General features: G+C 41.4%; 2 protein-coding genes across 2 annotated transcripts; one reads left to right on the top strand and one right to left on the bottom strand.

Annotated features, from left to right (window-relative positions):
* Window positions 1–1,281: 1,281 nt before the first annotated feature.
* On the top strand, window positions 1,282–19,545 carry slc26a5 (solute carrier family 26 member 5). Its single transcript, XM_020647144.3, has 18 exons — window positions 1,282–1,439; window positions 3,465–3,755; window positions 5,918–6,057; window positions 6,407–6,517; window positions 10,161–10,339; window positions 10,551–10,715; window positions 10,899–11,134; window positions 11,219–11,366; window positions 13,764–13,877; window positions 14,086–14,163; window positions 14,263–14,358; window positions 15,233–15,339; window positions 15,442–15,511; window positions 16,383–16,475; window positions 16,835–16,939; window positions 17,276–17,476; window positions 17,558–17,612; window positions 18,114–19,545. Exons 2-18 carry the CDS (start codon window positions 3,577–3,579, stop codon window positions 18,275–18,277), a joined length of 2,241 nt encoding a protein of 746 aa, XP_020502800.2. The 5' UTR covers window positions 1,282–1,439; window positions 3,465–3,576; the 3' UTR covers window positions 18,278–19,545.
* psmc2 (proteasome 26S subunit, ATPase 2) lies at window positions 19,512–23,558 on the bottom strand. Its single transcript, XM_020647145.3, has 12 exons — window positions 23,400–23,558; window positions 23,071–23,108; window positions 22,905–22,986; window positions 22,342–22,441; window positions 21,919–22,050; window positions 21,754–21,826; window positions 21,535–21,630; window positions 21,245–21,409; window positions 21,061–21,148; window positions 20,590–20,792; window positions 20,331–20,427; window positions 19,512–19,785 (listed from the first exon to the last, which is right to left on the bottom strand). Exons 1-12 carry the CDS (start codon window positions 23,467–23,469, stop codon window positions 19,628–19,630), a joined length of 1,302 nt encoding a protein of 433 aa, XP_020502801.1. The 5' UTR covers window positions 23,470–23,558; the 3' UTR covers window positions 19,512–19,627.
* Window positions 23,559–25,216: the final 1,658 nt, after the last annotated feature.

Raw genomic sequence — 25,216 nt, 5'->3', positions numbered from 1 at the left:
TTAAACAAAAAAATAAAATGACTTATTTGGACATTTACAAAAATTTCCTCTTAAACGATGTAGGTGAGTGTATGTCCTCCTAAACCATGTTAACAGGTTTTCTGAAGTCCCTTTAAATCAGGTGAGTAAGGATATCAAGCTGGACATGCTTGTGTATCTTTAGATTATCTTTGGTTTTTAAGCATCCTATGCCCTTGTACTGGTAAGTGTACATTCTAGTAAGTTTCTTATTCACTTGTGTTGTACCTGTTGTATCTTTATTTTTCAGATTTCCATCACAGAGCAAAAAGTTGAACTTTACAGTCCACATACCAAGAGAATAGTTTGAAACAGCAATAGTGGCTTCACGTCCATAGAAATCGGAAGACAGTGAATATATGAGAGGAAAAAAGACAAATGTATGTTTCTTTTGAAGTTAATTCTGATCATTTATTTGATATTTTGATGGCCATATAGATTTTTTTATTCTTTATAGAAAAAAGTGTGCAAAGTTATGTGAAACCTGAAATAAAAAATATGTCAAATATGATCATGAATTTAAGACTTTGTACATTTAAAATATGCTAAAAAATCCTGAGGAAGATCTTGTAAAGCCAAATGTTGCACTGGAGTATTTTGGGGCCCATGAGCAGAAAAAATCACATGGGGGCTGATCCAATTCATCACCATTATGTCATAAATAGGAGCTCAGTAGGTGGAGTCGTTCATCTCTCAACCTGGCTCCTGCAGCCACATGTCCCATGTGTCCTTGGGCAAGAAAAATTGCTCTTGCTGCTTTGGCAGCAGCATATGTACAAGTTAAGGGATAAGTTAAAACTTATGGACACTTTACAAAGCAGCCTCTGCCATCAGTGTGTGATTGGATAGGTGTGACCTGCTGTGTAATTGTCAGAAAGTTCATTTACCATAAATAATCTGACATCAACAAAAATTGAGAAAGGGGAAAACATTTTAATTTCCAAAGATGACATCAGAATTATTTTCAAAATATAAATATACAGTGCATAAAAAAACCTTATTACGTATTTTCCACGTAATTGACAAATGTAGATTTTCACAGCAGTCAGTTGGGACACCCTTAGGGAGGTTTCCTACTGTCATTTCAAATTTTGCACATTTCAGCCCTCGGGGGTCCCCTACTGACCTGGGGCCCCAAGCAGCTGCCTGCAGGCTCTGCGTATAAGCTTACACTAAACAATGTGTGCAAATATACTGCGCATGCGTGCGGACCAACGATCATCGTTGCATCCCGGAAGTGGAAAAGGAATTTCCCTCTGGAGTAATCCATCGCTTCATTGTAAACTATCTCTGTTCGCATATAGCAAGTGTCTGCTCCGAACGAAGGACGTTTTACTTGTTAAACTTTAACTCAAGATACCAGATACTCAATTTAATAATCTCCTCACAGGCAGCAGCATCCTCACAGGAGCTGGAGGCAGGTAAGAGTCTTTCTGCTACCATCTTTAAGTTAGCTTAAATACTGAACCACAATTCAAATACCCTTGAGGACCGTGCAGATAAATAAACACTGGTGAACACTTGTACCACAAACACAGCTGATATAATTGTATTCACAATTTCAGGGACGAAGTCATTTGTTGTGCTTAATTAGTCTCGCGTTAGCTAACGTTAATGTAAAGATGAGACGAGAGTTGATAAAATCTGGAAAATTATTAAATCAGTTCAAACATTATTTCACAATAGTTATGATTCAAACGAGTCGAAGAAAAACAGTGTAATAATAATAAATAAATAATAAATCAATTAAATAAATGATTTTAAAATGATTGTAAAAGGTTAAATGAATCATTCATTTTAATAACGGTTAGTCTTATACCTGTCTGGTTACAACAACAACAGACAGAAAGTGAAGGATGAAGAGAAATTCAGGGTCAAAGGCAGAGAAAGGGATAATATTTTTTGAACTATAGTATCTTTATTACTTTTGTGTCTCCATAATTGACCTCTTATTTTCTTGTGAGAACCTGTAGTAACAAAAACACAGGAGTAATGTTAGAGTTTAATGTTAGAGTTTAATGTTAGAGTTTAATGTTAGTGTTTAATGTTAGGCTGAAAACTCAGTTACTTCTCAAACTCCACTGCCTTCACATATACCAATAGTTAAGAGTTTGAGATATCTTGGCGTTGATATCTTTCCCTCTACAGCCACCATTGCAATGAAACATTTTCAAGGTATATACAGTCGTATAGAGAAAGATTTTGAACGCTGGTCTAATCTCCCGAACTCACTCCAAGCTCGTATATCAATAGTTAAGATGGATGTACTACCTCGTCTTAACTTTTACTCGTCGATGGTCCCTCTTGCTCCCTCAGTAGGGTATTGGGAAAGGCTTCACTCATTAGTCTCCAAATTGATATGGAAAGCTAAGAGGGCCCGTTTGAAATTCACAACTCTCCAGCGTGAGAAGATACAGGGAGGGCTGGCCCTGCCACGTTTGAAGGTGTACTTTTGGTCCTGTGTGTTACGTCCTTTCTCTACATGGTTCAATCCTAGCTCCTCTGTCGCCTGGAGACCAATTGAGGAGAATATTTCGCTACCTCATAGGTTGCAGGACCTAGTGTATTCCAACATCCCTTTGAAAAAAGCCAAATTGCATCTTGGACCTATAATTTCATTTCTGCTTACAACCTGCCGTACTGTCATGAGACATGTCCACTCAGACCTCAAGTGGCACAATCATTCACCTATATTCAACAATTTCTCGCTTCTTACTGGTAATATACCTTTCTCTTTCCCACGTTGGAGGAGCATGTTTTAAAAGACTTGTATAACGACAAAGGGTTACGAGCCTTGAATGATTTACAAGCTGCATATAATCTACCAGGATCATCCTTTTTTTTTTTTTTTTTACAGCTAAGATCAGCCATGAAGACATATGGTGTCCCATGGGGATCAGCGTTGCCCACACACAAAAGTAACAAAAACATTAAACTCAGGAGGACTGCACTCAACCTCCTGTAATAGAATAGAAGAGAATTACTTTACTGACCCCAAACTGGGAAATTGTAGAATCAATAAAGTAATTTGATCTGGTTCCTGGTTCTATAGATGGAGAAGTTCGTCATGTTTGCATGACTTTTAAATGAGAAAAGTTCAGCAAACACAAAAGGTCTTTGTCCTCCGCTATGACACTTCTCAGTGATACTTTTACCTCGTGGGATTTTGAAATGAAGACTTTATCTCCATTAATAGATCAGCCATAGTCTAGCCTATGCTTTTTGCATAACTGTCCAGAATTCAAATCTGATAAAACATTTACCCAAAGGGAGTCGCCTTACAAATCCAACCAAAGTCCCCCTTATCAGCACAAAAATGAACAAACACAGACGCCTGGTTGGTTATGATCACTCCCACTTGTGCTATGATTTTAAAATGTGGAAACTTAAGGTGAGCCAGTTGTTTTTTGAGTAATACCTGACCTGTCCTCTCGGTGTCTGAGCAGAAAGAGGAAGCACAGACAAAAGGAATGGGGAGTTACCAGCCAGGACAATGACAGAGAAGAAGGAACAGGAGACTTAAACAGCACAGAGGGACTAACTCGCTGACTCATTACCATGAGCTCTCCTGCCTCTGTCATGGAGCCAGAAGACGCTGCAGCTGGGAAGGATGCAGAATCCCAGCTGATGTACAGGATAGAGCGTCCGGTGTACGATGAAGGTTTCATCAGGACGAAGCTTCTCCATCGCAAAGAAAACTCCACAACCCTCCGACAGAGGCTCGCACAACACTGCAGGTAAGTTCAGGCTGAGGATGATTTACCTCCGGATGAACTTCTACCATTATATTATTTTATATGCAGCGCAAAAACATGGTGCAAAGACTTTAAAAGTGTTTGAATCTTTAGATTAAGTAGTAAAAAGTTGGATTTGACTCATTGAGTCATTGAATAACAAATCTTTATCGACAATTCTGATAATGGATTTATAACAAAAATCACCTGTTGAGCAAAAATTACAATTCGTTTCACAGTTCACGTGGGTGCTAGTTATCATTCTACAACTTACAAATGTCATCCATCCTTTCCCTCCAAGTGGCACTTTAATTATTCATTTATTCAGTTTCTCTTCCCGATGACATTGATCACAGTCACAGCTGAAATGTCAAACATTTTGCTGGTTCCAGCTTCTTCAATCTGATGGTTTTCTGCTTTTCTTTATACTGTGTGAATTCAAACTGATCTGAGCAATTTGAAGGCACAATCTGTGAGTTTTATATGGCAATTTAGAGACTACACATTTAATCAGCAGCTCTCTTCACGCTGCAGTTTCAAGCCATTTACAATCTGAATGTTGTAATGGGGGGGGGACGAAGTGATCCCCCCTTTGTACTGTCTTCAGAGTTAGAAACAGAGGCGCTACAGGGGCGAGACGAGCGCAGTGCTGTGTGTGTGTGTGTGTGCATGTCTGACTGTGTGTCTATGAGGAGATCCCACTGTGCCGTGCTTCTGCAACCCCAAAACACAATATGAATTCACAGACTCGGACACCATTATTACGCCGACGTAGAGTCAATATGAATGTACAAAGACGTACAAGGAGCTTAGTTACGGCACTTTTGCAAAAGGGCGAGAGGCTATCGTGAAATGTGTATGCAGGTTTATCTTCAGTGGTAACCCCTTTAAAAGTGATTATTAAAGACCGAGTGACATGTTGTGTGTGAGTAGAAATATTGTATATGATAATATTATCTGTGTATAAAAGTGTAAACAGATGAAGACATCATGAGATATTTTGAGGCTCTGTTAGTGTAGGTAAAGTAAATATTAAGAGTAACTTTTAATGCTGCTGTTGCTGTCTACCACGGTGACAAACGATGACTGAGCTGTACATTCCTGGTTTTAATTTCAGTTTTATGGCCATTAAACCGGTAAAAGGCCGTAAAAAAAATTATTGCCCTGTCTGTGCTAACATGACTGATCACTTTTATGGTCTCCGTCCTGGGAAACCTAACACTCCCATCTTGCTCTTTGTCACTGTACATTTTTGGCAGGAAGTTATTCACCACTGAAGATGTGCTGAGACTAGTATGAGCTTTATGGACTGTATGAGGTCTTTCACACTTGCAGAAAACTCCTGAAAAACTCCTGAGATTACCCGGAGGAGCTGAGCTGTATATGTGAACGCAAACGGCGACATTTTTCGCTCGGACTTCACCCAGAGTTTTTCCTACTAGTCCCTTAGTATTTTTTATGCAACAAGTCAGAGTGAGCTGATGTGAGAACGCTGCAGGATATTCTCTGGAGAATTCAACTCGAACCAATAGGAGGGGGAGTATTGTTTATATACTGTTACTGCTGCACAGAGTGTCTGCACACGACCACTACGATCTCTGTGCACGTAATTAATAATAATTAATTAGATTTATATAGCGCTTTTCTAAATACTCAAAGACGCTTAAATTAAATGCTTAAATTAAATTAAATTAAAAAAAAAATGTAAAGAGGCTTAAGTCCTCGAGGAGGGTGACCTGGGTTTGAAACTAACCTGTGGCTTCTTTACAACACTCTGACTCTGTCCACTGTCCTGTCTCCACAATAAAGGTGTAAAAAGCCCAAAAGAAGCAGAAGAGCAAATATAGCAGCATTCCATATGAAATGTATCCGATGTAAATGAACTCAGAGTTGACCGTAGTTAAGACGAAAGAGTGAACCCGACCTGAGAAAGAGAATATGTCTACTGACGAGCTAATGTATCCGAGTATAATTTACACAACGTTTTTTATCACAGCAGCACAAACAGCAACAGTACGGCAGCTTCCAGTCGCAGCTCACGCTTCCTTATGCAGCGGTCTTTGACGTTTCTGTGGCAACAATGAACACGTTTTGTCTGTCTTTTTTAATTTTTTATTTCAGTTGTAAATTTCAAAAGTGCTTCTTCTTTTTTTCTCTTCTCACAGGTGTTCAAATGAAAAGGCCAAGGCAGCACTGGTGAGTTTCCTGCCCATTTTAACATGGCTGCCATCCTACCCGGTGAAGCAGTACCTGTTTTCAGACGTGGTCTCGGGTCTCAGCACAGGAGTCGTGCAGCTCCCGCAAGGTCAGGAAATCATCCCATTCTGTTCCATCTCTGTAGTAGAGCTCCACAACCTAAAAAACATCATCAGACTCCACGTAGTCACACATCTGTAAGCCTAAAAAACATCACCTTTACTGATTGTTGAATCCAATAATGTCATGTATTCAAAGGCTGCGCAGTAGAAACGGGCTTATTTGACTCAGGCTTGAATGAAATTGGGGTTAACTCTGTGAAAAACCAGCTGCTGACTCCTCAGCTTCACACTGTCTTTGTTTTTGTATCTCTACAGCTCTGAGTTTGTGTTGCACGCTCTTTGCTCCTGAGACTGTTTCTGTTTATTTACATCTCTCTCCTCTCCTCCGCTCAACAGGTCTGGCCTACGCCATGCTGGCTGCTGTACCTCCGGTTTATGGTCTGTACTCCTCGTTCTACCCCGTCCTGCTCTACACCTTTTTTGGCACATCCAGGCACATATCAGTGGGTAAGAAAATAAACTTGAAGCTTCTTGTAGAGGTTGGGTCATAAATATTGTCTTTCAAGCTGTGGCTGGAGCCGAAATGGAGGTTAGAAAACCCCCTGAAGGATACAGTAAACTTTAAAGTAGGTTGTTCTTGTTCTTACGTGATGGCTGTGTTTTTTGCACAAAATGTCCTTTTCTGCAAACTTTCTACAAAGTCCCCCTTACTTATACCTGACAAGGTGAGCTCCTACCTGTCAACACCTGCATCCGAATGGACTTAACTTTACTGATGTTGTTTCCTCCTCTCTAGATCTTTGCTTGTTTTGTTCTTACTCTCTAATGTACGTTGCTTTGGACAAAAGTCACTGCTTGTTGAAATGTTTAAAAAACTGATTAAACAACTATTCCACACATGCACTCTGGAAAATGTTGGGACAGGCTGCCCCTGAAATCTTCCTGACTTTCCTTTTTCACAAATGCTTTGTTTTTGTTAGAGTGTAAGTCAGAACAGTCATGCTAATAGAATGAGACTAATAGCTATTTACAACCAGCTCTTACACACAACTAATCATGTTAAATAATACCTGTGGATCAGGGGGGCAGCTGGGTAGTGCATACAGGAGTGTGCTATAACAGTGACCGTGTCTGGGGTTACATCTCTCCAACATGTATCCCACCATATGAAGACAAACACAGCAGTGGGAAACCATGAAGTGACAACTGAGGCGAGCAATAAAGAGTTTAAGAGAAACCCCGCCCACTCGTGCCACTCTCCCTCCTATTGGCTTGATCTGAGTTCTCTGGAGAATATCCTGCGGCGTTCTCACATCATCTCACTTGGAAAAAATACAAGTCCAAGTGAAAAATGTTGCTGTTTGCGTTCACATAAACAGCCCCTCCTGGAAACAAAATGTTTTTCAAGAGATTTCTGCAAGTGGGAAAGCCTCTATAGTAGACTCTTCGATGGAGAGAGTGATAGCCCCGCTTTCAACCTAATCCAGAGAAATTCTGCACGCTGCTTCATTTGAACTTTTACTCTAATATTCAGGGCACAAGAATCTTAAATCTCCTAATTCCTAACATGCTGAGTTATCTCTCTTATCATTTCCCCAGTGCATGCAGCTTCAGCAGGAAGAGAAACTATAGGCTCAGCAGACCTGCCATGCCCGGTTACAGGGAGCTAAGATATGATTCATCAGCCGCTGCTTTAGGGGGCGTGGTTTAGCAAAGTTGACTTATGGTGCAACATTTCCAGTATCCTTGTGTCTTATTGCTTCAGTTTTTAACAGCAAGTCCGCCGTCGCCTGCAGAAAAGAGAAACATTAACAAACTTGTTCTTGTTCTTGTCTGTGTTGTTGTGTTGAAAATAATCTAAATTAATTGTGTCATCAGTAGCCACAAAGATCACAACCCATCTCACACGGGGATGCTGTCCTGAGTCTCATCTTCAGTTCCTATTTAAAGTGATTTTAAATCAACTTTATGAGATTAAAATGATGTAAAGTTTTTGAAATACAACAGGGAGGAAATATTTCCCCTCAAATGTGACAGCTGTTTCCTCAGCTGACATGAGCAGCAGTGAATCAGGAAGTAAAATTGCACTCCCTCATAGCTGTTGATAAGGTCATCCCTTAACTCCTGGCAGAGAGCAAAGGCGAATAACTGGGCGGCTTTCAAAGTGCTGGGCAGGATGACTCACATGCACACACACAAAGTGCACTGGACACCTTCTACAATTCTTCAATTCACTTAGCAGACGCTTTTATCCAAAGAGACGTACGTCAGAGAGTAAGTACAACACAAGCAAGGATCTAGAAAAAAGGGAACAATGTCGGTAAGAGCAAACGTTCAGCTTTGAGTCTGATTGGACACACAGGTGCTGACAGGAAGTGACCAGAGGCAAAGCACAACATTGAGGGCAGTTCTTGAGCGCTCTAATCAGTATAGAAACCATCTTATAAGTTGTCGTTATCAAACAAAAACCATCGTCATTACCATCATCATCATCATCAATAATATGGAGACCATGATCATTAAGTTAGTAGGTATTCATGAAAGAGCTGGGTCTTTAGCTTTTTCTTAAAGGTGCAGAGGGACTCTGCAGATCACATGGAGTTTGGAAGTTCATTCCACCACCTTGTTACACTTGACAGCATGATACTGTACAGGCCCAGACATGAATTGGTCTAAGGTGAAATATATATTTTTTTTAACCTGCCCTGAAGGCAGATCATACACTTTGCATAATGTTTCTAAGAGTTCACAAGCTAAGGCTGCGTTTACACTGCCAGCCTGAACACTCAGTTCCGCTGCTCATGTTGCTTTTTAAATGTGACCCATATCACTCGTGTGTGAACTGGTCACTGTCCTGAGCAGACCTTCATGCACATAAGAACAACTACAACTCCAACCCACTTGGCATTTACTGTGATAACTGTTGTTATAATTATCCAATAGTTGGAGGTTTTGCGTACAACCGTAAAAATACGCAACCTGTGAAGATGTTCAAATCTGGGATATGAAGGAGGTAGTAAAAATGCCAAGGAATGTCCAAATGGTTCTCCTCTGTGATTGTGAATGGTTTGTTTTAGGGATTTTTAAATGTTCTATTTCAATATTTATTTTTCTTCCTCTGTCATGAAGCTTTTGATGTCGTGTGAAGTACTTTAAAAAAATAAAAAAATAAATAAACTTGCCTTGCCCTACAAAGACATCACGGTCGGGACAGCGTGATGTGAAGGGAGAGAATTTCATAACAGGCAGAACTGATGATCTACAACCCCCTGCAGATCAGTGCATCATTTACAGTTACTGTGGTAACTTCAGGGTGAACTCAAAACAGGACAGCAACTTGTAAGCACTAATTTGGAAATATACCATAACTTTTGTCGTGCTGCAATGATATGCATGTTGTGGTGTTTCATCCCATCCCTGTTTGTTAATGGCTATCCTGGTCTGAATTACTGGAGGTCTTTAAGGGAGTCACTGGCAGCCAGTTTGATTTCAAGTGTTTGTGCCAAGAACTGTATCTGTCTCAAGCCAAATGAACTGTCCAAAGATTATCAAGTTTCACACCGAGCCAGATTATGAAGTGTTTTTTAAAAAGTAATTGGGAGCATTTTGTGCCTTTTTATTTAGAGTGATTCTTAAGAGAGAGAAAGAAAACAACGTAAAGGAAGTAAGTGCAGCGACTCTCCTGGACTCTACAGGATTGTGAAACGTCTCTGACCTCTCCTCCACCCTGATGTCTCTCTCAGCTGACTGATGTCTGAAAGGGCTCCAAGTCTTCTCAGATGTCAGCTCTAACCTTTAAGTCAATCTGATCGCTGGACTAAATGAACCAAACCTGCTCAACCTTTTTAAACCAAAGAACCAGTCAAGTGAACCCTTTAATTTAACTTTAATTAAATACAGTGTAAAAGAAGGTTGCTGTGGAAACGATCTCTTAACTTCTGGCAGGGAGCGAGAGGGAATAACTGGGCTGCTGTTCAAGTGTTGGGCAGGATGGCCTTTTCATTCAGAGTGATACACTGACCCACTTTATGTGATCTTCATTTACAGCAGAATCCATTAAAGTGTACAGAACCAAACCTGGAAAGTCCAGTTTCATAATTCAGTGATCTCAAAGTCTGACTGTTCTGTGTTCATGTGTTTTGATCTGCAGGCACCTTTGCAGTCATAAGTCTGATGATCGGAGGGGTTGCGGTGAGGGAGGCGCCTGACTCCATGTTTCTCATACCTGTAAACGGCTCCAACACGTCCGTCGTGCTCAACGTGGAGGCTCGTGATGCGAGGAGGGTTCAAGTGGCTGTCGTGCTCACAACGCTGGTGGGAATCATACAGGTGGGTCTCAAAACAACCAACACATCCCAGTGAAGGGAAGCAGGCAGCTGAAATCTTCTCACGCTCTCAAACACTGTTTATCCAAAGCAGCAGGATCACTGTTGTTAAACCCACACTTTGATTTCATTTGAAACAACTGTTCTTGTGTAGCTCGTTGTCATCGCCTTCTTTTCTCTCTTTCTTCCTCTTTTTTCTTTTTCCTTTCTCTCAGTTTGTCCTCGGTCTTCTCAGGTTTGGGTTTGTGGCGATCTACCTCACGGAGCCCCTGGTGCGAGGCTTCACTACGGCTGCAGCTGTGCACGTTGTCGTCTCTCAGTTAAAGTACCTGCTGGGGGTGAAGACGCCGCGCTTCAGTGGGCCTCTTTCTGTAATCTATGTACGTTTAAAAAAAAAAAAAAAAAAAAAAAATAGATTCTAGAAAGTTAAACAGCTGCAAGACGAGATGGAGATAAAGGATATTTCCTACTTTTTCTAGATTTTTGTTTGTCGTATATTATCTTTGTAGTTTAACTTCTAACTAATGACTACAAAAGTAATGAAATATTTTCTCTTGCTCCAGAGCTTAAAGGAGGTACTCAGTGACATCACCAGCACCAACATCACCACTCTCATCCTGGGCCTCTCGTGCCTCATATTCCTGTATGCGGTCAAAGACCTCAACGAGCGCTTCAAGAAAAAACTGCCCATTCCTATTCCTGGAGAGATCGTCGTGGTCATCGTGTCCACCGGCGTCTCGTTTGGACTTTCCTTATCGGCCGACTACAAGGTGGACGTGGTTGGAAAGATCCCTACAGGGTACGTTTTTTTGACCTTTCTGAATGTGGAACAACATTAGGCTTGTTCTGTTTGTATCACAAGCGTTCTCCAATGTGTTCTCAGGCTCCTTCCTCCCGCTGCCCCAGTCTTCTCCCTGTTGCCCAATCTGGTCACAGACTCCTTTGCCGTAGCAATCGTGGGATTCTCAATGGGCATCTCACTAGCAAAGATCTTTGCCCTGAAGCACGGCTACAGCGTCGACGGCAACCAGGTGAGAATAGAAATCTGAGGAGCTGTAGATACTGGCACAAAGAAGTCTGTTTACACGCACAAGTAACTGGGTTACTGTTAGCCCCTTTGAAACGAGGTGTTATTTCTCAAACATAATCTGCTGTAAATGAGATAAGGAGACTTGGGAAAACTAAATTTTACTGCTTTGGAAAGCTGAATCCTGTCGGTCTGTCAGGTAAACTAAACATGAGCACGTGTAAGACTTCAGAAAGACACAGACAGGAGAGGTAGGGGTGAAAGGAGGGATCAACACATGTAGTGATTTATCCTTTTTTATTAAAGAAATGTGGAGCAGAGTGCTACAAAGAAAGAAACTGAAGCCTCTTATGAGGTGTCTTGATATAATATTTGTTTTGAATTTACATTATACATATGGAAGGTTCAGTCTAAAAGCTAAAACACTCGTCATTTGTGCTTCAAAAATAAGGTTACCTGGGTCACTGACCTGCTGCATGTGTACATGAATTTACAGTTACCAGGTTACCACAGTTCATGTAAACAGGGTCTCTGATTACATATTGTTAAGTAAATAAAGAACTTAACTTAAAGGGGACATATTATGAAAATCCACTTTACGGTGTTTTTGATATTTGTGTAACCTGAGAGTCTACTGACCCACAAAATGTGAAATAAATCCATCCAGTCATTTGTTTGTGGTCTGCAAAAGTCTTACAACACATAGAAAAATGCTCCGTTACAAATTTGCTCTTCTTGTGATGTCACAGTGGGATTCTGGTTAAAAAAAAATCCCCTCCCCTCCCCTGATATCTCCACCCATGCACCCGAGACGCTTTACAAAAGAGCAGGTAAAAGACCGTACTCATTGTTAAGAAAAATGGGATAGGGGGTGATAAGGAACGATTTCTCCTTTGTATTCCTCGTGTTCTTGTTGTCCACACTTCCTTGTGGAGGTCGGAGCAGGCCGTGCATGAAGGAGGACAACCGTGGTTGTGTTGATGAAAACCTTCCTTTCAGATTTTCACTTCCAGTCCTGCAATAATTTAAATGATCAAGTGTGCGATTGTTATAGTGTTGTGGTTGGTGATTGAGGCGACTGCAGAAAAACCTCTCACACAGGTTGGATGTTACAAAAGAAAGTGAGTGTGGCTCTTCATGTTAACCACGTTGCGTGCAGGTGAAGCCAAGGGCGAGACATGACTCATCATATTTTTAAGTATTTGTAACGTTTGGTGTAGATTACAGATTTCATTGTCAGCCTCACTAAATCTGCCGTGCTTTGCTGGCGTTGTTCTTATTTATCCTTGCTGCTCCCTCCCGTCAGAGGGGCCGCTTGTCAACAGGACAGCCAGGAAACTGCTTGGTGCCCAAGGCCAGCAAGGGGCCCCTGAGGGCTGACAAACTTCAAACTGCATCAGTAGCTCAAAATGTGCAAATTGTGCAATGACAGTAGGAAACCTCCATAACGGGGCCCCATCTTACAGCATTCATTCAGCTGCTTATCATCTCACGCATTATTCCTGTGAAAACCAAAGTTCGTCAATGAAAATTAACAGAAGGAAAATGACCAGGAAGGATCCGTCTGGGAGTGAAAAAGAAAGTGACAGAGCGCCGGGACACTGGCAGACATAATGGTGGTTGGAGGGGGCCCCCAATACATTTTTGCCAAGGGCCTCAAAAGACTCTAAATCGCCCCTGCCTCCCGTAATAACCTTGGGCTCCCCAAAGGTACCACGGGCCCCGCTCTGGGAATCCCTGATGAAGATGAAGAACGGTGTTTGGTCTGAATAAGGGTGGAAAAAGAGCAGGTTTATGTGTGGTTGACTTTGATGTTGTTAAAAGTACGACCTACACCTGCTTTATATGGAGAGTTTAATTAGAGGAGTTTTGGTGAGATGGGTAGAGAAGAAAAAAACCATCTAACACTGGACAGTTTGTGTAGAGTAAGTCTCTGTTTATTGTCAGTTCATACTCTAGATGTAATGATTGACATTGTTCAGTGCAGCTCGCTCTGTAAACATCTGCCACCTTTCAGCCACAAACTAATAACTATCGGTCCTGAAGTGGCAAAAACTCAAAAATCTGGTTTGTCCTGTAACCTCTCCTCTTGTATTGACCACGTGGGAAAGAGCGGGAACAGTTCATCAAACATGCAGACGTGATCCAAAATAGATCCAGTGAGAGTTGACAGGACTTATAGACCTGCTTCTCTACCTGTGGAGGGCGCACACAAACAAATAATTACAAATAAACAAACATGGGCTCCTACACACTGGCCCTCAACTGTTCTCACAGAATCAATTTGTAAGATTATTATTTCCTAAAATGTTTTAAAACTTGGTCTCATCTGAGCTGCTTCACGTTCCTCCATGTTTAATTTTTTGTTTTTCTGAAACCAAACTTTTATGTTTTTTTTCAGGAGCTGATTGCTCTTGGTCTGTGTAACTTTGTCAGCTCTTTTTTCCAAACCTTCGCCATCACCTGCTCCATGTCGAGGAGCCTGGTGCAGGAGAGCACAGGTGGAAAAACTCAGGTAATACACACACACACACACACACACACACACACACACACACACACACACACACACACACACACACACACACACACACACACACACACACACACACACACACACACACACAGGAGCGCTTATACTATCTCACTCGGTTTAATTGGTGTTGTAAATCCATAATACGAATTACAGATGGCGTGACGCTGATATGGCCGTGTGTGTTCAGATTGCAGGGCTGCTGGCGTCGATGGTGGTGCTGCTGGTGGTGGTGGCCATCGGTTTTGTCTTCCAGCCGCTCCCTCAGGTCGGTGAAACAACGATGCAGCCTGCAAAGAATGTTTTCTGACGTGTATCTTTGTTGGTTTGTTGTGGTGTTGACTGATCTGCTGCTCTGTTTTTTCAGACTGCGCTGGCCGCCATCATCATGGTGAACCTGTTGGGGATGTTCAAACAGTTCAGAGACATTCCTGCTCTGTGGAGGACCAGCAAGATCGAACTGGTCAGTCTGTCAAGTATATCTCCTTCATAGATGGGATTGTGCAGTACTGTTAAAACCTTTGTCTAAGACTACTTTAAATGCATCTAAGAAGTTGGCCTAACAGCCGCCGCCATGCTGGAAATCCTGTCTCAGCCTAACTTTCAGTCAACCTGACGACAGGCTTAAGGCCCTGACACACCAAGGAGATCGTTGTTCCTAACTGGACCGTCGGTGAGCGGTTGTCGCCCTAGTTTTTGGGGTGTGTCCGGCTCCATCGTTACCCGTCTGTCTGTCTAAACAGGTCTGTCTGCCTCTTTTTGGTCGAAGTGGAATCTCTGTGATTGGCTGTTTGGAGGTTTCATTTCTCTCCAGCTCTCTTCCGCCTCTTTTTTTCTTTTTCCACTAAAAGACCAAGAACTGACAACGCCAGCGACATTTTCAGCTTTTTATCAGACATTATTCTCCATTAGAAGGCTACCTATAATACGAGTGGTGACCGACAGCGGTGTGTAAATGGTCTTCTAGTATCATAACAACAGACTACCGCCCCCTGCTGGCATGGAGAGTTATTTCCTCTTGTGCAGAATGTACGTGGTGGTTGGCTTTCGGCTGTAGTCTTTGCGGTGTGTTCAAGTGCAACTTTTTGTCCGAGACTTCGTTGCCACTAGTTGTTTGCCGTCTGCTTGATGTGTCGCGGCCTTAAGATCTTTAACCAGTCCAGCTGCCTTTGGATCATTTTCAAATTGACCTGGATGACTGAGAACCTCCACAGACATGTACACACTAATGATTAGAAGCCTTATATGGCATGCTTGTGACTTTGTCCTGAAAAGAGCAAAAGACGAATTAGCTTTTGCTATACTTCATGCCTGGTACTTCTCTTCTTCTCTCTCAGGCCATCTGGCTGGTAGCCTTCGTCGCGTCTGTGCTGTTGGGCCTGGACTACGGACTCCTGGTGGCCCTCACATTCGCCATACTGACAGTCATCTACAGAACACAGAGGTGAATTATAACAATCATGATAACAGGCAGCAGATTTACTCATGCTAAGAAATTAATTCCTTTTTAATGATTTTAACTGAGGGCTTTCTTGTTGTGTTTCAGCCCTAAAAGCGGCGTCCTGGGACTTGTTCCCAATTCAGGCCTGTACTGTGACGTGGACGAATATGAAGAGGTGAAAACACAAACGTCTAACCCGAGACTTCAGCTGTGTCCAAAACCACATACTACATACATACATACATGCATACATACATGCTGCATACAGCATACTAACCCGGCCGTTAGTATGCTGTAAGCATCATGCTAAAATACGGGTTAAACGACGTACTTCCAGTACGAGCTCCATAGCATGAGCTAGCATCATGCATATCGGTGTTATAATTCAACACTGATTCAACACGACGCTCTAATGAGAATATCTACGCTTATAAAGATAAAAGATCGTAGCAGTCGTGGGCAGACAGTCAACTCACTGTCACCCCCCCCCCCCCTCCTATTGGCTCGTGCTGAATTCTCCAGAGAATATCCTACTGCATTTCACAACACAGCTTTAAAAGAAGAATTCGATTTTTTGATCCAGCAGATGTCGCCCTTGAGCACCAGCATGAAACCAAAACAACTCGCGCTGCATTGTTGTGTTAGCATGCTAATGCTAGTGATCTTTATTCTGCTCGTATCTTCACACTGCATGTAAATTTACCTGAAATGAGCGTGATCTAGAAACACAGTTAAGCAGTGAGTACAGTATGTTATTCTTCTTTTCTCTAGTCCCTCAATTAAACTACTTTTATACATGAGGGGAGGAGTCAGCCGGCCGTCCGGGCGATGTAAACAAAGTGAAGATAGGACTCTGAAAACATCACAGACAGTGGGACTCGGGTGTTACACTCATTGTAGACAGTCATGACTCACGAGTTATTTTCAGAGGATATACTTCATTTCTACATTGAAGTGTTAAAAATCACATATTCTTCCTTTAAAGTCTCTCAGGGTCTCTCTGTGCGTCAGCTCTAAATGTCTCTGATTCTTGTTCTTGTTCCCAGGCGGCTGAATTTGAGGGGATTAAGATTTTCAACTCCAACTCTTCTATCTACTTTGCCAACAGCGACCTTTATGTGAACTCTCTCAAAGAGAAGGTAATCCCACCTTGTGTGTGTGTGCGCAAACATTGTTTTCTCTATGAAAGCCATAATTACTGTAACGCAGGGTCACAAATTAGATGTTTGAACAGCTTTGTGATGTGAACAGAGAGTGATGGAAAGAGGATTTCCTCTGATTCTTTGTTTATAATATCAATGATCTGATTTGATTCTTAATGACAAGTTTCTCTTAAGCTATTTAAAATCTGGAACAACAAAACAAAGATACTGGAATCAGCTTTTCTCTGACATTTAGAGAATAAAAGCGAAGAACAAAAGAAAGTATAACTAACTTTTTAGCAGCTTTACTCCACAATGTTTCTCTGACATGTTTTGCTGCTGATGTTTTTTTACAGACCGGAGTAAACCCCGAGCGATTACAAGCTGCTCATAAAGCCCAAATGAAACGGCGCGAGAAGGAAAACGGTAACCAAAACTCTCCTCTGAAGATTTATGCTAAGGTGAGTCGTCGTCTCCTGTCCCCTCGCCCTGTCTTCAGTTAGAACACAATGTTTTCCGTCGGCTTTGTTGACGGTGTAAATATGCAGCATGTCACAAGGAGCTTTGTGTGACTCCACGGAGGGATGGAAAAACTTGTTTTCATAACTGATTAAATGGTAGCAGAGTGTGTCATACTGTTATGGCTGTGTCTGAAAACACAAACCTTCATACTAAGATGAAGAGAAGATGTTTACTCGATTGGCTCTGATTTATAAGAACAACTCGGGAGGAGGACAACGACTTGAAATACTGTTAGCTTTGTTGTAATTCTTTGTTATATGTTTCTTTGGTTTCAGTATAAGGAGCCAGCTGTGACTCATGAGGTACTGTCCCAAAACCACCTGGACGAGGACGAGCAGAGGAACGGCCAGCTCGGGGACCAACACAGCGAGTCGGAACACATCTTCCTCGAACCTCTCTGCGCCGTCCACTCCATCGTCCTGGACTGGACGTCTGCCAACTTCATCGACTCTGTGGGGGCCAAAGCCATCAAACAGGTTTGTCCCATCGTGTCTCTTGATGCTACATCATGCTCAACAAGTGTCCATGAGAAACTGACTCTGTGTCTGTCTCTGCAGGTGATCAGGGAATACGCTGCTGTGGATGTTAAAGTGGTTATAGCCGGCTGCAGCAGTAAGTCTTCATCTTACTGTCAGTTATTCAAACACAGTCGCTCCTTATCAACATTCACTTTCCTCTTTTTAAAATGCAGCCAAACCTGAATGATCTGTTTTATCTCGAGGAACATTACGGGTGTTTCTAAACAAACACGAACTCTTGGAAAAGGGAGGGGAGATTACTTTTACTCTGTTGTTGACACATGCTACACACAGGATCCTATGGACATGCACTAATGGAGAGATGTCAGAGTGACGGAGCTGCACAAGAAAGAGCGCCCGAGCAGTGAATCTGTTTAAACATTGAAACACAAGTTTGATTGACTTCCATCATGTAGAACTTAAGATGCAGCAGTGGTGATGTCTGTTTCTTTTTTTTTAGGCCCGATATTAAAAGTGGAATCAAACTGACATTATCAGTTTAGTTTGATCATCATAGATTTATGTAAACAGTGAGTACACAGAGTTAGAACGAGAACACAGATCTGATGTTATATCGTCTGTTTTTATCCCAAAGGAAGTCTCATGTCTGACCTGGACAGCTTGCAGTTTTTCAGCGAGGTCATGACTCCAGAGATGGTGTTCCCCACCGTCCACGATGCCGTGCTGCGATGTCTTCACTCTAAGCCCCGCCCATCAGCTGCTCCAACCAATGACACTACAGCAGCCACAGAACCCTAACGTGTGGAGGGTTGGATTTCAGAGGTCTCCTGTTCAGCTGTTGTGTTTAATGAGCTCTACCAGCGCAGTAGAGATGAAGTGAGCGATCATTCATATTGAATAGAGCAGTGTTTGTAACGTTCATAGAGGCTCCTGGCCGATCAGAAATTCACTATTGAGTTTCCAGCTGACATTCCCACAGCCTTACGGCCACAGCACACCAAGTCTGGGTTTTTTTTCGCCCCAAATTTACGCACGTTAAAAAAAGAAAAAGGATCTCATGTCAATCGTGTTTGCATACTGACTATGAATCTGAATACACATCCTTCCCTGTGTGTGTCTGTGGAAATTGGTGTTCTTTTCAATGTGTGGTTCCAGTATAGAGCAGCGTATGAAACTGGACCACTGACATCACACCTGGAAGCTCATCAACAGGTGAAACTATCCCCGCTCTTTTGTTCAGGAGTGGACGAACACTGTTTTTTTAAATTTTATTTTTTAATTTAGTTAAAGAATCACAAAATCGTCTTCCCTGTGACGAGAACAAGACAAAATGAACCCTGGCCCAGTGTGCGTCATGTTTCTTATCGGATCTCAGATCTGAAAAACACATCTGACATTAACAGACTTGGTGTGCGAAGGCCTTTATTCCTCTGCATCCTCTGAGATTAAGCTATGTACTTTAAGTGTTTTCCTGTACTGTATAGGACAGCTGAAGATACACAGGACATGTTTAGAGGAGAGAGTGGGGGGGATGACATGCAGCAAAGGGTCAAGGTCGGATTCAAACCCACGTCTGCTGCCACTAGGACTTTAGCCTGCATACAGAACCTCGAGGTTATGAGGTAGAAACTTTTCCCCGCTCTTTTTAAGGAGAAGTGTGTTAGCAAGCAATAAAGAATAGTGGCAGCTGTGTCTGAGGATGATTTCTGTAAGAGTGTAGTTCATCTAAACTGACCATCTCATTTTCAAGCTGTTAAGAAATGTTTAAGGTTACTGATAGAGTAGATGTTCTGCTGTATTTTGGTGTCAGATGTGTATTTAAACCATCAAGAGCACTATCAATGTTGTTACAGTATAGTTTCACTGCTGTATGGGTGAAAAACTAATGTAGTATTATACATGCTGCAGGTGTACGTTGTTTAAAAAAAAAAAGTGTTTTATTACTGTGTGAGAAAGTTGTGCTGTTACTCTGACACAGGCTGCCTTTAAAAAAGTGACCATGTGGTTATTTTACAAATCACTGAGACTGAAATCTGGAATAAACTTTATTTTTATGTGAACAAGAATGACAACATACAGACAATGTTTTTTTTACTCAGTTTGACAGCAAAAAAAAAGCCAAACAGGATTTTCTCTCTCACACACTCTTTAGTTGTAGGTCATGTATCTCGGGGTGGCGCTGAACTTGGCGTAGGACTTGATGACCTTGTTGACGGCTTCCAGGAAGTCTTTCTCTGTGGCGATCTTCCTGCGGGCTCTGATGGCGAACATGCCGGCCTCTGTGCACACGCTGCGGATCTCAGCGCCTGGAGAGGAAGCACACACATATCAAATACTGCTGACACAACGCTTTTCAAAACTGACAGGAGATGGTGTCCCTCTTCAAACAAGATTAGCTATGACATTTCTAGAGATGCTTTACGTCTTTACCGAGAGCTGAAATAACCTTGTCATGTAAAAAAAAAAAAAAAGTTTCCTGAATTACGTCTCTCCTCTCAAATACATCAACTTCATACGATCCTTTCTAAAAAAGTTCTCTGTATTTATAGCTTTGTATTAAATTAACAATTAACTGGAATTTAGGAATTTGACAGGGTCAAAATGTTACAGTGCCCCCTTGTGGCCACACATCAAAACTACACCACCGACATATAATAGAAGTTAAAATTCTAACCACATCAGAGTCATTAGGAGTCAGATTTATGATGCTTGTGTTGTCTTAAAATGCAGCTTTCAGAATTGTATACTAATGTCAAAGTGAGCTTAAAAGTGACTCATCAATGAAATGAGCAGACGGGAGTGAATATGATGTGAGCGTCGAGACGATGTGCTGCTTCTGTCTCAGTCTTACCGGTGCTGTTGGGGCAGAGTCGAGCCAGCAGCTCAAAGCGAATGTCTCTCTCCACACTCATAGAGCGAGCGTGGATTTTAAAGATGTGAGTACGACCCTGAAACACAAAACAAACAGCTAAGGAACTACAAAAAGGACTTGTTACGCTATAAGGACTACACAGAAAAGAACTAGAAATACTAAACAAGGAGAAAAAGAGATATTTTTTTGTATTATTGATGAATTCTGAGAACATTGTCTGCAGAACTTGTAAACTCACCTCCAGGTCTGGCAGGCTGAACTCGATCTTTCTGTCCAGACGTCCGGGTCTCATCAGAGCCGGGTCCAGCGTGTCCGGTCTGTTGGTGGCCATGAGAACTTTGATGTTTCCTCGGGGGTCGAAGCCGTCCAGCTGGTTGATGAGCTCCAGCATGGTCCTCTGGACTTCATTGTCTCCACCAGCACCGTCGTCAAAACGAGCACCTGGCAGAATAAAAACAATAAACCTGTTCAGGTGGAAGTCCAAAATTTATTCTTTGTTGTTAAAGATTATTCTGGGGCCTTTATTAAACAGGAAGTCTGTAGACAGAGAGGGAAGACATGCACCAGACAGCACCCGGACCCTGTGTGCGCCTGCTCTACCAACCGAGCCACGACATGACTTTCCATTGCCCTAATGTAAAGAGTTGAAGCCTGTGGAAAAGGCCAATGTACACCTGTGTATGACCATGTGACTGTGGGTGAGCCTTACCTCCAATGGCATCAATTTCATCAAAGAAGATCAGACAAGCCTTCTTGGTTCTGGCCATCTCGAACAGTTCACGCACCATCCTGGCTCCCTTTAAACACAAACGGGAATCCACGGTGAGTGTTTACATTTGGCTAATGTGTTAGCTTAAAACAGCTGCTGTGATGTAGCCCCGTGTGTTTCTCACCTCTCCCACATACTTCTGCACCAGCTCAGAGCCGATGACTCTGATGAAGCAGGCGTCCGTCCTGTTGGCCACGGCGCGGGCACACAGGGTCTTTCCTGTGCCCGGTGGTCCGAACAGCAGAACACCTTTAGGAGGCTCGATACCCAGATTGACAAACCTCTCAGGCTGGAGAGGAACAAGACAAACAATGATCAGGTCAGGATGGAGGAATGGATTTATTCTTGTTAACTACATAGAATTAAAATAGCAGCAAGTGTTGATGAGGCTTGTGTTCATTTAAAGACACTCACATGGAGAAGGGGGGTCTCCACCACTTCTCTCAGCTTCTCAATCTGCTCCTTACATCCACCAACATCGCTGTAGGTCACATCAGGCTTCTCCTCCACCTACGACATCACAACAGACGGTTCTTACTGTACAAAGATTCTCCAACAATGTGCCAATGGGTGGAAGTCGGCTGTCACATTTGCAGAAAGATGAATTCATGGGACGCTCTTGTGGATTCATACCTGCATCATGGTGACGGTGGGGTCGATCTTAGGAGGAAGGGGAATGTGGATCTGATACTTGTTCCTGTCAACACTGGACAAAAAGAGGAGACATTCAATTTAGCGGTTTGTTTCACTACATATTTGATGTGGCTTTTCAAACTCATCATAACACGTCTTCCTCACCCGACTCTCATGCCCTCCTCGATGTCAGTCGGGGCCACCTGGTCGCTCAGGTCCACCACGAACTTGGCAAACTGTTTGACATTGATGATGTATTTGGGGTCCTCGGAGTCTGCGTTTATTATTTTTGTGCATCTGTTTGAGAAATGCACAGAAACGCAAACATTAGAGACTGCAGAGTGGATACACTAGAGAAACGTTTTTATACAAAGAAATGTGTTGTCTTTGATACTGAACAGGAAAGTACTTCACTTGTCAGGGCACCTGGGAAAATAGGTCAATGAGGCCTATTTTGGTGCAAATGTATTACATTCCTTACAGGTAATATCTCATGATAGTCAGCAGGAAAAGCAGAATATGTAAAGGAGGTATGGCCACTTCATCCATGTCGTATTCTAAATAAATTCAGATCAAAGGCTGCTTTACCTTGCTACCTGCAGTGGCTGTTCACTCTGCAGAGTCTGTTTGTCAGCAGCCAGATCCCACAGAGCTGGAGGAGCCAGGCCTGTGTCTGACTCCTTAATGCCTGTGAACACCAAGAAACACAAGCTTCAAATACAAGCAAAGCATCCATTAGTTACATCTGAAGGGTTACTTTAAGAATGTCACAATACCAGATCATCCCAGCACACAGTCTACAGTGTTACTGAACCAACGATAATAATATATAGTTTACACTCTGCTATTGAGAGATGAGCTACACACACACACACACAAAGAGGACCTGTGGACAAGCATTAATGGAGAGACGACAGCGTGAGCGGCCGGCTGCCCACAGGGAGAGAGCTGGTGAAGGGCACCCCGCTAGTACACAGGAAGTGACCTCTCCTGCTACCAGACCAACTTCCATACTTTTGTCTGCACCAGGACTTCCTCCCTGATCCCTACAGACTGAGCTACTTCATACTGCCCATGAGCATCTTTTAGAAAAACACATTAAATATTGTGCTGCGTGGCAGACACACAACCTGCTCCGTGTGTTCACTCACCTGTCAGCTCGTTGATCTTTTTGAGCAGCTGCTGAATATCATCTTCTACTTGTTTGATCTGTCTGGAGTAAGTGCTTTGACCCTTATGAAGAGACAAGCATCACATTAAAACAACCCAACAGGAGACATATTAAACAGTAAAAGCTATAAAAAGCTTCATACTTACATAGGTTTTGAGCAGAGCGATGTCTCCTTCATCCAGAGCTGGAAACATGAAAACAACATGTTAGCATTATGACTCAGATAGAGGGCCGCTAGCATTGTTGTTCAACTCAGACATGCAGTTTATTTCTTCATGGTTACTTATTTTAATTATAATGCCCTTATTGCGAACATTTAATTGTTATATGTATTAAACTTAAAAAGATTTAAATGCATTGTTAGAAGTCGTAGTTGGTTTAATGGTTAGCGCTAACGTTAGCTACAATGCTAACACCTCCGTCCTCTTTTAGTGAAGATGTTTTTAATAAAATGTCTTTTCAACATAGCGGTTACCTCTGATGGGTAAGTCATCTTTTTCCTCTTCTTTAGTCTTCCTCTGGTCGTCTCCTAAATAATCGGGCATATTTAAACTTAGATTGAACTGTTTCTGACAAAAAAAACAACGACCTCCTTCAGCGAGCCGACAGAACCATTACACAGCAGCTTTGAACTTCCGCTGACGTCATCCACTCACAGGAAATGCTGGGCGGAACCTTTTGAAGGATGGACATCCAATAGTTAAAAAGATAATGAATATTTTTCGGTTCTTTATTCATTGTTTTTAATTAGGAAACAGACATTTAAACTGTTGGACCTGCTGTAAATTACTTAAATATATATTTTTAGATGACAACAAAAATATAACAACCAAACTGACCACAAAACAACAATAGAAACATATATAATAACTTGAAATCACTCAAAATAGAATACATTTAATTCAAAAAAATATATAAAACTCAAGTTATATAGAGACTCTCAATTATCTTATTTTTTTCTAACATTTTCATAGATCGAAAAAGATTTTCAAGTAACACTACAAAATGTGTCTAATGAGTAATGAATGCACATTTTGTCGTCTTAATATTTAATCTCAGGAGCATCTTTTCTATAGTTTTTACACTGTGAAGCTTTTTTGTGGACAGAATCCATGAATGGTTATTTATTTTGAGTTACATTTGGTAAACGTTTGGCGGGTTTATGCAGAACATACTTATTACATTTTTGTGTAATAATATTTAGATTTTGTTTTAAATTCACAGATATAGATGAAGGTAGGATGGACGACCAAAACAACGGGGTTTGACATATTAAAACGACATGTTGACTATTGTTGAGACTGTTTTTAACTTCATATGTTTTTGTAGCAAAAAAAACCCCTGTCCAACAAGACTTTCTCCTTTATTGAATTAGAAAATGTACAACAACATTTGGCATTTCTATGGAGCCCCTCTGATGGCATTGGTGAAAATTTTATAATTTGTGGCCACAAAATAATAATTTGTAGTTCCAAATTAGTAAAATATGGCCACAAATTAATATTTCAAGGTTATGAAATATTGTTTTGAGGCCACAAATTATAACATTTTCATCAATGACATCAGAGGGGCTCCGTACATTTCAGATATTAGGTGAATCAAGCTCTTTGAGAACAGAGCACAAAACAATAACAACAACAATAATAATAATACAATAAACAATAAAAAAAAGTATATACATAAGTAAATAAAGACAGGGACTGAGGGGATTCTTCTAAAGCTTCTAATTCGTTATAAATGTGAAGTTTTTTATTTTTTATTTTTTCAATATACTGCAAGGATTTACAACAAAGAGCTTTACTCTCTCATGAAAACTGAGAAAAAAGTCTAAATGTCGAAAGAATGTGAATGTGGTGAAATGTCGCTGTTAAAATTAAAATAAAATTTCAAAAATAAAGTCAAAATATTGAGAAAAAAAGTTGAAATGTCGAGAATAAGTTTTAATTATAGACACTTCGACTCTTTTTTCGAAGTACAAAAAAAAAAAAAAATCTTCTCACGAAACTGTCAGTAGGAGTTGAGTCTTAATATATTTACATTTATGAATAAAAAACCGAAAATGAATAAAGTACTCAAAAGAAATTCCTCAATTATAGTTCCAGAAATTAAGTCATTTCTGTAACAGGGGGACCTAGTGTCCAATAACAATTAAAACCTTCTTAATAAATATTAATATAAAGTTGTAATCTTCAAAATAATTTGAATAAGTTTAACTTTCCAGCGAAAACACCATGTTTGATAAAACGTGTGTAGCGGAACCTTGGTGCAGATTCAAAACTACAGCACGGACCG

Source organism: Labrus bergylta, chromosome 23 (assembly GCF_963930695.1).
Source record: "Labrus bergylta chromosome 23, fLabBer1.1, whole genome shotgun sequence".
NCBI lineage: Eukaryota > Metazoa > Chordata > Actinopteri > Labriformes > Labridae > Labrus > Labrus bergylta.
The sequence above is the reverse complement of the archived record's forward strand: the minus strand, read 5'-3'. Positions and strand labels throughout refer to the sequence as shown.